The 13,603-nt window shown below is 38.3% G+C and overlaps 1 protein-coding gene across 2 annotated transcripts in view; it reads right to left on the bottom strand.

Moving 5' to 3' along the window:
- The window catches only part of TEC (tec protein tyrosine kinase), a 145,454-nt gene that overhangs the window by 87,815 nt on the left and 44,036 nt on the right, over positions 1 to 13,603 (bottom strand). For both annotated transcript variants that reach the window (XM_081590568.1, XM_081590578.1), the window contains exon 3: positions 5,634 to 5,819. In XM_081590568.1, coding sequence (XP_081446694.1) covers positions 5,634 to 5,771 — 138 coding nt within the window. In that variant the 5' untranslated portion in view covers positions 5,772 to 5,819. The remainder of the gene's footprint in view (positions 1 to 5,633; positions 5,820 to 13,603) is intronic.

Raw genomic sequence — 13,603 nt, 5'->3', positions numbered from 1 at the left:
TTAGATTTACTAGCAGCATGACAACCTTTTTGGTTGTCCATGATGTCTGCATAGGATAAACCTGCATAGGAAGCCGTGCCTTCTTTGAAGGGTTGAGGTCTCCCCAAGTCTCCTTTGAACCAACCAGCCATCTACTGGGTACTGAGGACTCAACTCTCCACTAAACTCCTGGAAATATGAAAATGGGAAAGCTCTGAACCCTGCCCTCAAAAAGCTTGAAGTCCAATGGGGGAACAGATATGTAAACAAAGTCAAGCAACCAAGATGTCCCAATAAAAATATGGGACAGGGCACAGAGGGCTGATGGGGGCTGGTGAGTCCACCACTGGTGTGAGGATTACAGAAAAGGCTTAGAGAAGGTAGAGACTGAACTCAGTCAGAAAAGATGAGCAAGTGCTGGTTAGGCTTCTCACCATATTTTTGATGGATGAAATGTGGATAGATAGACAGATCCTGGCAGGCACGTGGAAGAATATATCACTCCAAGTTGATTGAACAATACTAAGTAAGGTACAATGTGAAAGAGTGCAGGTAGAAGACACAGCTGGAGATGGAGGGAAGACAGAGGGAAGACACGGAAAAATGGCATCAAGTACCTTGTATTCCAATCTAAGGAGTTTTAACTTGATCCTAGAGTAGATGCAAAGCTATAGGTTTTAAATATTCTTCTGAAGTCTGTATAGTTGAAAGATGAAGATTCAAAAGTAGAATCAACTAGGGCAGTGATCCACCAAAAGAATGAAAGTAGGAGCTGGAATAAGATTCTGATGAAGGAAAGGAGAATTCATGATACTTGGTAACAGACTGGCTGTGTTGGGTTGAACAGTCATGGCAAAGGAGTTAAGGGAGTAAAGAGACGATATACATGAAAGTAATTTCTAAACTACAAAAACAATTGAAGAACATTGTTTTATAAAGTCCAGGTAGATAGCGGCAGAACCAGACAGAAACCTTAGTTTTGTCTGATGTTAATTTTCTTCTACCACAAAGAAATTTTTAAAAAAAAATCATAACTGAAAGTAATAAATAAAAATTTCCTCAAAACTTTTAAACTAAAAATTTATCTGTACTATAGAGAGATTTAATAGATTTTTTCCCTTAATTTTCCCTGGAGTATCAAGGTTGTTTTCGAAGATAGGCTTTGAATAAACAGTCCTGTAATTCATCAGTATTTGACCTTGTGTAAGTTTTTATATGTACAAGTCTCGTGTTGCTCATTTTTGAAATGGGAGTCCTAATAAGATGTAACATACTATTCTTTTGAGGAATAAATACAATAATGCATGTACTTAGCACAGTAGAACAGTACCTGGCCGTATTTGGTACTCAATAATTTATACCATAACTACTACAAATGTGTGGGAAAGAGTTAACCTAACAGGCCTATGTGGAGAAGGCAATGGCACCCCACTCCAGTACTCTTGCCTGGAAAATCCCATGGATGGAGGAGCCTGGTAGGCTACAGTCCATGGGGTCGCTAAGAGTCGGACATGACTGAGTGACTTCACTTTCACATTTCACTTTCATGCACTGGAGAAAGAAATGGCAACCCACTCCAGTGTTCTTGCCTGGAGAATCCCAGGGACGGGGGAGCCTGGTGGGTTGCCATCTATGGGGTCGCACAGAGTCAGACACAACTGAAGCGACTTAGCAGCAGCAGCAGCAACAGGCCTATGAGGCTGAAAAAGGTCTGCTTACAAGGTTGGTCCTTGGCTGGCATCTGGGAACTTGGACTTTGGGAAGGGGAGAGCTCTAACATTCCCAGTGCTGATAAGAATAGCTCACTGGGTCTAAACTGTTTGTACGCTGGTAAACTGGCTTACGCTGAACACCTGCTTTCTTTCCGGAGTCTGGAATTTTGGTATATGCTTTGACAGAGGGTGCCTATACAACCAGCCCCAGTGAAAACCTTCGGCACCGAGTCTCCACTGAGATTCCCAGTGGGAAAACATTTCACAACTGTCACAACCGGGAGCTGAAGGAATTACACACCCTCTTTGTGACTCTACTGAGAAAGAACTGTAAGCTTGCGCTTGGTTTCTCCAGACCTGCCCCATGCACCATTTGCTTGCTCATTTTGCTTTGTCTCCCTTTCACTGAAATAAATCATAGCGGTGAGTTCAACTCTATACTGAGTCCCATGAATTCTACTGAATCACTGAACCTAGGGGTGGCCTTGGGGATCCCCAACACAGCTAGTCTCCCTGTTCCTCAACCTCATAAACTACCAGCCAGTTTTCAAACCAGAGGAGTATGACAGACAACAAACCAACCAAATTGATAATTTCAAAGTCGAATTACAAAACTTCCTGATTTCTCAGGTAACAGTAGTTGCAGATTTACATACAACTTGAAATTTCTGTATTCAAACATCTCATCATATAGAAATCTCACCATTCTTTGTTTTCTATTATTTAATAAGTCATTTTTCTGATTAAACTCCAGCCCTATTCTTCCCTAGATTCCATCTCAAAACCAAGTGGAGGCTCCAGCAGAATATTAGGTGGTCTGACCCATGTGATTAGTTCCCTAATCAGAAAGCAAGATCACAGTGGCCTCTGTTCTGTGTTATTACAAGAAGAGCAAACAATATAAATTGTCAGTAAGATCTTTTATCAGTTCACTAGAAGATGCAGAAATATGAGCTGGTTGAGAAAGAATAAGAAGGACAAACCAAACAATGAACCACAGAAGAAACTGAAACCAAGTTTTCCAACATCAGACTTGGAAAAACAGCTTGACTGAATTTCCCAATGAATTTCCCAGAATTCCTTGGCACACTTCTAAAAGTACAATAAACTGTACTTAAGGTATAGGAAAATTTTCAGTGAAGTCCTGCTGCCATCATACCAAAGAAGCTGAGATGTAGAAAACCTGGAGAAGACTGATGTCTGACTCAAACTGTGATTAACTGAGAGTTTTAATAAAGGATAAGTGTCACTTAATAGCTACAAAGAAACCACGTAGCTACTAGATCAGTCAGTAGACTACCCACTGTTTCTCTTCTAAAACAGAATATGAACAACTAAAATAAATATATCTGAGGCTATCCCAGAATGGCCCCTGTGGTTTTTCTAATCCACTTAAAAGAGTTTTATATTTTTAACAACATAATATTTTTAAAATACCTGTTGATTTCCATGGGTTACCCACATCACAGCCCTTCTTAGATCACAGTTTCTAGGGTAAGGGAGATGGAACACTGATCCATGGAAAACAGAGAACTGGGCACATTAACCCCAACACGGAAGAAATACTATAATGAAGTGCTCCTGGGCTTAACTAGAAGCCAGGTTGAGAACTGTCATGAAGGAATTCAGCCCAATATTATCAGAACTTTTACTTTCTCAAGAATTCAGATTCTTATCTTAAAATTCCAAACTTTTTAATATAGGTAAACATTTGTTTTTAATTGTGGGAGGAAAACAAATCTGCAATCATATTTTCAACTGAAGGTCATAAATGTCCCAATGAACATCAGTTCCTGAGAAAAGAATTCAGGAAGGATAAAAATGCCCAGCTTCTGGGATGAGTAGGGGCTCAGGCAGAGCTAACTAATGGGACTAGGCTCCCTGGGCCAGTCATCAGTAGCCAGGAAGGAGACGAATTCTTTTTTTTTTCCCATTGAAGTATAGTTGATTTACAATATCATGTAAGTTTCAGGTATACAGCACAGTGGTTCAGGTTTTTTGCAGATTATATCCCATTATAAATTATAAAATATCGAGTATAATCCCCTGTGTGTGGGTGTGTGTGCTCAGTCATGTCCGACTCTTTGTGACCCCATGGACTGTAGCCCACCGGGCTCCTCTGTCCGTGGGATTTTCCAAGCAAGGTAATTCCCTGTGCTATACAGTAAATCTATAATAAGTGTCAGAAGCTGGGCTTTTTTTACATGTTGTAACAACTTCCTCATTCTATCCTTTCTGGTTCTCATAGTGGCTGAAGCTGCTTCCAAGAAAGACAGCAGGTCAGGTTGTCAAACAAGAGGGTTTCCACTGTTCTCTTTATTCTCCCTAAGCTAAAGCAATGAGGGCCCTTTTAACTTTGTATCATCTTAGTATTATTATTTATCATCTTCAACGTGACTTAACAATTGCAAAGAATTTCAACTGTAACAGTCCATATCTCTAAACAGGTAAGGTAGGTTTCTGAGGCTTTCTTGGTTAGTTAAGGACCACACTTTCCCATGTTTACTGTAATATTTCTATTCTTTTCTTATTACATTATTCAAATTATAACAGATCATTATCATACAGCAAAAATGTATTAATGTTTCCCTTAAAATTTATTTTAGATTTAAAATAATTCATATTTCTAGTCTTATCTGAAACCCTTTTGGAATCCTGAATTTTTCAAATTTAATAAATGTATTATAGCTCACATACCACACATAACACTCCCAGCAAGAATTAGGACAGGCCCACACAATTAAACACATGATTATTACCACATATACCCATATCCACTAAGATAAAGACTAAAAATAGCTTCATCTAAGGTCCAGGTTTTACAACTGAGTTTTTGAAGTTTGGGTCTTCGGCATTAAGGGGATTTAGGAAGGTGGATAAAAGACTGAATTATATGAACCTGCAGAATTCCACAGGTCACAATGACAAGACACAACAGAAATTAACAGAACTGAGGACCACCAGTGAAAAGCAACACCATTCTGTCTGTACTGGGGGAACCAAAACACAGAGAAATCGGTGGGAGAAATTAGTGGAAGTAAAACAAAACAAAAACAAAATAAAAAGAAGCAAATCCATTTCTGAGGAAGGTACTCTAGGGAAAAAAGTAGAATAAAATAAAATAGAACATCAAGATCACCAACGATCTACTAGTAAACAACTAGACAATGGCATGTGGTAAACAAGGGCAATCCAGTCTCTCCAGCCCCCCTGGGACCCCATAAAATGTCTAAAAGGGAAGAGCATGGCTGGACCTGCAGTACTGGATAATGCATCCCCAATATGGCACAAAGAAAAAGGTGGGTCAGAGGCTACTCTACACTCACACACCTCATCGAGTGGTAAAACCAGAGCACAAACCAACTTAAGAGCCAGGAGCTGGATGACAACATGAACCCCAGGCCAGCTTAGTGAGCCACTGTCCCCTGCTCCCGTCAAAGGAACTTTGCACGAGCACTTAGCATAAAAAAAGTTGAACAGTTTTGCTATCAGTCAACTTCACAAATCACTAACCAGTTTTAAGTGACTTTCACTGAGTAATGGAGAAATATTCATATAGAGTGATGGACATAGACACAGTTTGTATGTGCTAATAAAGAAAACTTTGATACCTAATATGAGTTTATGGGAAACAGTCATGTACAAAACATACTTAATGAATTCCACAAGGATCTAAAACTGATGTAGGAATTTGTTTCCTCTAACAGATTAATTCAGTAGGCCAACATAAAATGTATACCCATGTATACTAAACCCATAATTAACAGATGTGTGAAAATGTCCATCCATATTCTAAACTTTAACTTTCAAAGCATTAGCTTAACTTCATTAGCTAACAAATCATTAGCTTATTCCATAAGATTTGCAGGGTGTGAGGAATGTCAGTGTCAAAAAGTAGTATCAACACAGAAAGCAGCAAAGTAAATTTTGATTGTCTCCTACCTCTGGGCGACCCTCGTAGTAGGTCAACATGGACTTTGTGAGCACAAAAAGTCTCTCTTTGTAGTTTAAGGGCGACGTCTTCTTTTTCTGCTGTGACCTCTTAATAAGAATCTCTTCCAGAATAGTGTTAAAATTCATCTCGGTCTTCTGATCACTGTTTCTCCTGCCATTGAAGATCCTAGTGTTCTAAAGTAAGAAAATAAACAGTTGAAATAAAATGCGACATGTTAATTATCCAAGGACGCCTGTCATTCTAAATCACAAAAACAGATTTTACTCTGACAGCTGGAGCTGAGGAATGTTACTCTATGCATCGGGACCGAAAGTGCCCAGGGCATGAAAGCTCAACCTCCTCTTCTTCCCTAGCCCCATCCTGTTCCTCCAAGTCCCAGGATTTCATAAGAAAACCTAATCCGAATTGCCATGATAGTCCACTCCTTTGTCCCTCCCTGCCAATTCCTTGGCTTGCTGGCACACTCTATTGCTATTTGATTGCAGAGAAACAAATATCTCAGAGGGAAAAGTACATTTCATCACCTGCATGGCTGGTTTAGGCTGGTATTTAAATTGCCTCAGGATCTTGGTACACAAAGAGACAAGCATATAGGCATGGCAGACTTGTGAACAAAATGAATTACCACAGTGGTGGACGGCATTCAATCTCCAGTTGTAGCAAGGATGTAATCTTGATAAGCAACCTCACCACCAGAACTGCAAGGATGCTCTCTGATACCTACACTACCATGCTCCACATTCTCTTCCCTGTGGCTCCTGTCTCAATCACAAGAGAAAACGATTCCCACCCAGTTACAGCTTACGCTACTCAGCTACCCTACCCTACACGGCTGCCCCTCAAGGCTGAGCTCATCTGTATAAGGTCCTCAGTCCTGTATTTGGAGCCCCCACGTCTAGACTATCCATGCCTAGGCTAATAAGCCTTCCAAAATCCAACCAAATGTCACTTTCTGAAAACCAAAGACACTGAGAAAAGGCCTGGACATTTTTATCTGAGACATGTTGAACGGACAACAGCCCTTTCTTCCTTTCCTTCCACCACACCCTGACAAGTTATTGTATATCAAATCATAGGGGCAGGGACTTTCCTGGTGGTCCAGTGGCTAAGACTCTGGACTCACAATACTGGGGGCCTGGGTTTGATCCCTGGTCAAGGAACTAGACTCCACATGCCACAACTAAAGATCCTGTATGCCACAACTAAGACCCGACACAATTAAATAAATTAATAAAATATTTTTTAAAAATCAGAGAGGCAACAGGAGTCATGTGAAGAGAATAAGTGGTTATCAGAGAGCACGACTGGGAATTTTCCACTAAGTTTGGCAGTGAGAAATTTACGAACTTTTCGGCCAACCCAATACCAACCTCAGCCAACCTGATACCACCCAAGCCGAAGCCTTGGCAACTCCCTTGCAACTCCCTATTATTGATCTTTCATTATCCAATCAGGCCCTCTGTTTTCTGTAAAGTTACTTTACAACAGCTTAACCTCCGAACATCAGTTTCTTTCATTCATAAAATATGGAGGTAAATATCACAAGGTTACTGTCAGGTTTAATAAGATGAGAGAGAGACCTTACTTATTATGAAATACTATACAAATGTTTATTATTGTTATTTTTTAATTCCAATGTTCTTTTTCTAGCTTAAAGAATTATCATCTGGGCAATGACAATAGCTTTCCAACTGGTCTTCCTTTCACCCCAGCTCCTGTCTCATTTTATTCAAACTACATGCCCTTTATTTCCATTGGCTCAGCCTTCAAAGACACCACTGTCATCATGCCATTATTCCCACTGGCTCAGCCTCCAAAGACATCACTGTCATCGTGCCACATTCATTCACTGGAAATTCTCCATGCCTCCCCAAAGTCCTCCTCATCACCTGCAGGATAAAGTAAAAATTATTTAGCCAAAACACTAGATATGGTCCACAATTTAGCTGCAACCTAACATCCAACCTTTACTTTTACTGCTCTCCAAACACTCCACATCCCAGTCAAAATAGTCAGCATTCATTCCCTGGCCTAGAGAACCCCCTTTCTCCACCTATGAAAACTTCTAGCTCAAAACTCACCTCCCTGATGAAGCCTTTCCTGATGATCCCAGTTAATTAAAAACTATCTGGTTCCTGGGCCCATGATCTCTGTATCACCCATCACAGAGCTCATTGTTGCCTTCCATGTTTTACAGCAATTGATGTTGCTCTAAACTGATATTCTCACTCTTACCTAGATTTTAAGCTCCTGGAGGAATAATTCTCAACTTTAAGTGCACATCAGAATCACACAGGGAAGTTTTTTTCAGAATTCAGACATCCTGAACCCATACCTAGATACTCTGAATTGGCCTGGGGTGGGGTCCAGGGCATCATGATTTAATGTGCAGGTAGATTTGAGAGCCACTATCTTAAATGAAGAGAAACTGGGCTCTGACATGAACTCTTTATACCACTCCTAGTGCCTCTCAATAGGCAGTGGATAACAGGTCTAATTGACCCATTATCCTAAGCTGAGAAGTCAGAGAAAAAAGCTCTAGTTTCTTTGCATCTAAGTTGGTCCTCCTTATTTTAAACTAAAAATTTGGTACTGACCCAGCAAGCCCACTACTCAGCAAATACCATGAGAAAACATAATTGAAAAAGACACATGTACCCCAATGTGCATAGCAGCACTATTTAAAATAGCCAGAACATGGAAGCAACCTACATGCTCATCAACAGATGGACAGATAAAGAAGATATGGTACATATATACAATGTGATATTAGACATAAAAAATAACAAATCTGAGTCAGGTCTAGTGAGGTGAATGAACCTAGAACCTGTTATACAGAGTGAAGTAGGTCAGAAAGAGAAAAATAAATATAGTATATTAATGCATATATATGGAATCTTAAAAAATGGTATCGACAAGCCAATTTGCAGGGGAGGAATGGAGACACAGACGTAGAAAATGGACTTGTGGACACAGCAGGGGAGGGAGAGAGTGGGCCAAACGGAAAGTAGCATCAACATATATACACTATCAGGTGTAAGATGAATAGCTAGTGAGAAGTTCCTATGTAGCACAAGAAGGCCAGCCTAGTGCTCTGTGATGACCTGCAGGGATGTTATGGAGGGAGCAGATGTATGTATAATTATGGCTGATTTGCACTGTTGTATGGCAGAAACCAACACAACACTGTAAAAATTTTAAAATACATACTTAAATAAATGAAAAAAAAAATAGTTCATTGTTGTTGTAATAATCTGTTGGTCAATGGGAAATCCTGGCCCAAGAATACTATGAATGGTCAGATAAATGAAGGAAAGTTCTCCTCATGTAGATTTTTAGTTAAGGATGGAGGGCTGAATGTACACATTAGCCTGGGCTCCCTCCTAAAATCGTAGTGTTAAGAGAAGACATTGCATGCATAAAACAGGGTCAGGATACAGCCAAAATAAAGTACACAGAACCACAAGAGAGGAACACTGGGGGGGAAATAGATATGAAAAGCTCAGTAGAAGAGTCAGAATATAAAATTGAGGAAATATCCCCAAAATATGAAACAAAAAACTAAAAAATAAAAACTGGAGAGGAAATATAATTTCCTGGATCCATCCAGAAAATTTAACATCTGAAAAATAGGAGTTCCAAGAGGAGAAAACAGTGAGAAACCAATCAAAGAAGAAATTTAGGAAAATTTCCCCAAATTAAAGATTACTTCTCGATTGAAACAGAACCAAATCAGCAGATCTCATAAAATTTCAAAATCACAGGGACAAGCAGAAGATTCTTCAGCAAGCTTAAAAATAGGTTTCATAGAAAGGATCAAAATTCAAAATAGCAATCATCAAGGGCAATAATAGAAGCTAGAAAATAATGGAGAAATTTTTTGAAGAAAATTGATTTGTAACCTAAGATTCTATACTCAACCAAACTATCAGTACAATGACAAGAAAATAAAAACATTTTTCAAATATGCAAGGTTTTAAAATTTTTACCTCCTATTCACCCTCTTCAAATAGCCACCTGAGGACAATATTCTATTAAAATAAAAAATGATATCACAAAATACACAGAATCAAGGAAACAAGGGTTTCAAAACAAAAGAGGTAAAGAGAGTCTCCCAGATGATGGTGAAGGGAAATCTGAAGCTGACACTGGGGAGCAGACTGAAAATGACCAGGCCAAATTAGATCAAGGTAAACAGTTCTTGGAAGGAATTCTTCCAGGAAATGAATCTGAAGGTGTTGAGAGAAGATTTATAATAAATTAGTTAAAATGCAGCAAACTTAAAAATAATAAATCAATTTATGGAAAATAAGAAATTGTACAGAAAAGGAAAAATAATCACAGTTTGCTACAGAGTTCAGCCATAAATAACATCTAGAACATCATAATAAAATAGACTATAAGTAGTAATCTTACCTTTAAGATCAAACCAGTCAATCTTAAAGGAAATCAACCTTGAATACTCTTTGGAAGGACTGACGCTGAAGATGAAGCTCCAATACTTTGGCCACCTGATGTGAACAGCTGACTTATTGGAAAAGACCCTGATGCTGGGAAAGATTGAAGGCAGAAGGAGAAGAGGAAGACAAAGGATGAGATGGTTGGATGGTATCACTTATTCAATGAACATGAACTTGGGCAAACTCTGGGAGATGGTGAGGGACAGGGAAGCCATGGGGTCGTAAAGAGTCAGACACAACTAAGCGACTGAACAACAATAATCTTACTACTAGCATAAAAATACTGGGATAAGGGAATGCAGGAAATATGCTTCTTTGTGGATCCCAAGGTATGCTGTGAAAGAGAACTATGTCCTCCATAGTACTAGTAGGAAGTCAATGCATCATACCTAAAATTGAAAAAGCAAGAAGTGGCAGCATAGGTACATCACTTAGAGATTTACGATACTAACATGTTGTTTTAAAAGTAAAAGCGGTTGCTTCTGGGATCAGAAAATTATTAGAAGATGGCAGTGGAAAGAGTATTAATATGTTCTCCACTCTCCTTCCCTAAAACTCTATGCAAGCAATAAAATATTCAAATCAGAGAGGAAGATAATCCCAACCTCCGGTAAACAAAAAGATGGCCATGAACCCCAAGCTGCAAACTATTAAACACATATCTGCCAAATACTGTGAAAAGAACATCAAAATAGGAGAGGAGGCTAAGATTTCCCTTATAGTAAACATCATTGTCTTGAAAGGTCAATCTAATGATCTTTTAATAAGATCAATGAAATCCAGAGGGATAAACAGACAATAAGAGAATCAGGGAGTGTCCCTGTAGAGTTACTATTTACACAGAAAAATAATAAAAATTATAATTAAGCTTTCACTATTTTGCTATGTGTTGGCACTTCTAAGCACTAGCACTTCAGTGTAGCAACTCATTTAATTCAACAAACCTACTGAAGGTACTTTTTCCTAGTCATATGGTAAGAATAAGAGCCAGATTTTAATACAGGCATTCTCGCCACACAGCCTGCACTACTAACTGCTACACATACAACCTCTCCAGTGGAAGGGAAGAGAGAACTGAAGGGGAAAGCATATGATGCGTCATTATCAGCCTTCTATTTAGGCAGACGGCTAAAGGCAATTCGACGCAACCTCCAAATTTCAACAGATAAACTATGACTCCCAAGACATCATTAAGGACACCAACCTTTCAATACCAAAAACTAAAGAGAACAAATGAATTTATAATCAAACAGAAATAGACCCACACATTCTACCAGAGAAACAGGGAATGGCGGGAGAAGTATGAGCTCTGGAACCAGCCAAATTCGGGTACCAGGTCAAGTTAGGCTGGTTCAGCTTTGTGAATTTGGGAAAGTCCCTCAACTTTTGTGAAACTGAGTTCTCCCTTGGGAAAGGGGACTGATGATAAGAAATGTAAATGTAATGTGCATGTCCAAGTCATTTGATCACTTTAAGTTTCAATAACAGATCTAAGAGATTTTTTAAAAAAGAAAAGAAATAGACCATAGACAAAGAAAACAAACTTGCGGTTACCAAAGGGGAAAGGGGTGGGGGAGGGATAAATTAGGAGTTTGGGATTAACATACATACACTACTATAAATAAAATAGATAACTACCAAGGACCTATGGTATAGCATAGGGAACTATGCTCAATATTTTATAATAGCTTACATGGGAAAAGAATCTGAAAAATACATATATATAGGTATACCTGAATCATTTTGCTATACATCTGAAACTAACACAACACTGTAAATCAACAGTACATCAATCAGAATACATACATACATAATTAATTAATTTTAAAAAACTAGAGACAATCACTCTGAATAAAAGAATCGGTTTGATGCTCCAAAGTAAAAAATGAAGATGAAACAAAATTTCAGAGTCCTCCAGCTGATTCTCCCATTTTCCACACCAAAAAGCACTAAGCCATTCAGAAAAAAGAATCACAAAGGAACCAACTCTGGGTTACAAATATCTTTTTAAAATAAAACTAAGAGCTACAACTTAAGACCCTTTTCTCTGTGTCTCCTTAACAGTGAACACAAGAACATTCTTTTCTTTACTCTGACTGCTAATTGTTAAAAGCTTGAAAAACAACACATTAGTCTTTGAACATCAATATTCTCTTTTTATTAAAGTATTAGTTGATTTACAATACTATGTTAGTTTAAGGTGTACAGCAAAGTAATTCAGTTATGTTTTCCAGATTATTTTCCACTGTAAGTTTTTACAAGATATGAATATAGTTCCCAGTGCTATACAGTATATCCTTGTTACTTAGCTGAACACTGATATTCTGAAGTAGATAACAGACACTGTTAACTGTTTCACCAATGAGAAACCCAAACCACCATGACGTTGTATTCTCTGTCTAGTGTTACAAATCTAAGTACCAGACTAATGGTTCTCGGTTTCATGGTCTACCAATTTTAGCCAAAAGATCTAAGAACTCTTTTTTATCATAAAAATTCTGCCTGAAGAAAAATATGTTTTTTTAAATGGCTACTAAGGTTACTTAGCCTATTTTATACATCCTTTCACAATATTTTTAATCACTGGAACAGAGGTGATTGTGAATTACCAAACAAGAGGACGATAAGGAATATAGTAAATAAGAAACAAACAGCCTAGTTGTCAGGGTAGAGAAAGGATGAACTCCTTACAGGAAGAAGCAGAGTGATCTAAGGTTGTTGAAATTCTCATCTTACTATGTTAAGCCATATGAAAATGTCAATGTTCGGCAATATTTTACCTATACAAACCAACAATATTATCTAACTCAATCTAATACTTGTCAATGCTCTAAGACTAGTAATGTAGTTAAAGCTCTCAATTTCAGAATTTTACATCAGAACACATTGGCTATTATACATTTCATCATAGGTTTACCACAAAGTTTGAGCCTGTTTGTAATGTTAAGAAATCTAGCATGAATAAACATCAGACTGACAATTATCTGAGAAATCAAATGTTGCATGCCTGCCAACAGTTTCTGTGGGTTATATTTCAATTCAAAAGTACCTAAAATGGGTAGGGACTATATAGTAACAAATCTTATCCTGCTCTCTTCAACAATGTAAACTCCCAGCTTAAGCCCCAATTTTCTTTTGTAAAAGGGGAACTGAACAGCAGAAACACAAGCAAAAAGGGGGGAAATGCTCAGCTGACTTTAATCAGAATAAAGGGTACATTCGAGGCTCCCCATTTAACATCATGAATTGGCACTATTCCAGGATCAGGCACTTTTTTAGCTCTCAGATGAGAGTAAAAGTTTAGCCTGCAAGTCTTCCTTACCTACTAAACAAGGCACCCAGGGATAAACTGTATTTTTTTAAAGTCTTGACTATGTCTCCTTTCAGTTAATTGCTCTGTAACAGGCCACAAAGTTTTGAGTAGTTTGTTGACCTACTGAACCTAGGTTTAGATTAGACTGAAAAGGTCAAAAGGCAAAACTTACCGAAGTCAGCTG

This window comes from Giraffa tippelskirchi, chromosome 1, assembly GCF_054371585.1.
Source record: "Giraffa tippelskirchi isolate mGirTip1 chromosome 1, T2T-mGirTip1v1.2.pri, whole genome shotgun sequence".
NCBI lineage: Eukaryota > Metazoa > Chordata > Mammalia > Artiodactyla > Giraffidae > Giraffa > Giraffa tippelskirchi.
The sequence above is the reverse complement of the archived record's forward strand: the minus strand, read 5'-3'. Positions and strand labels throughout refer to the sequence as shown.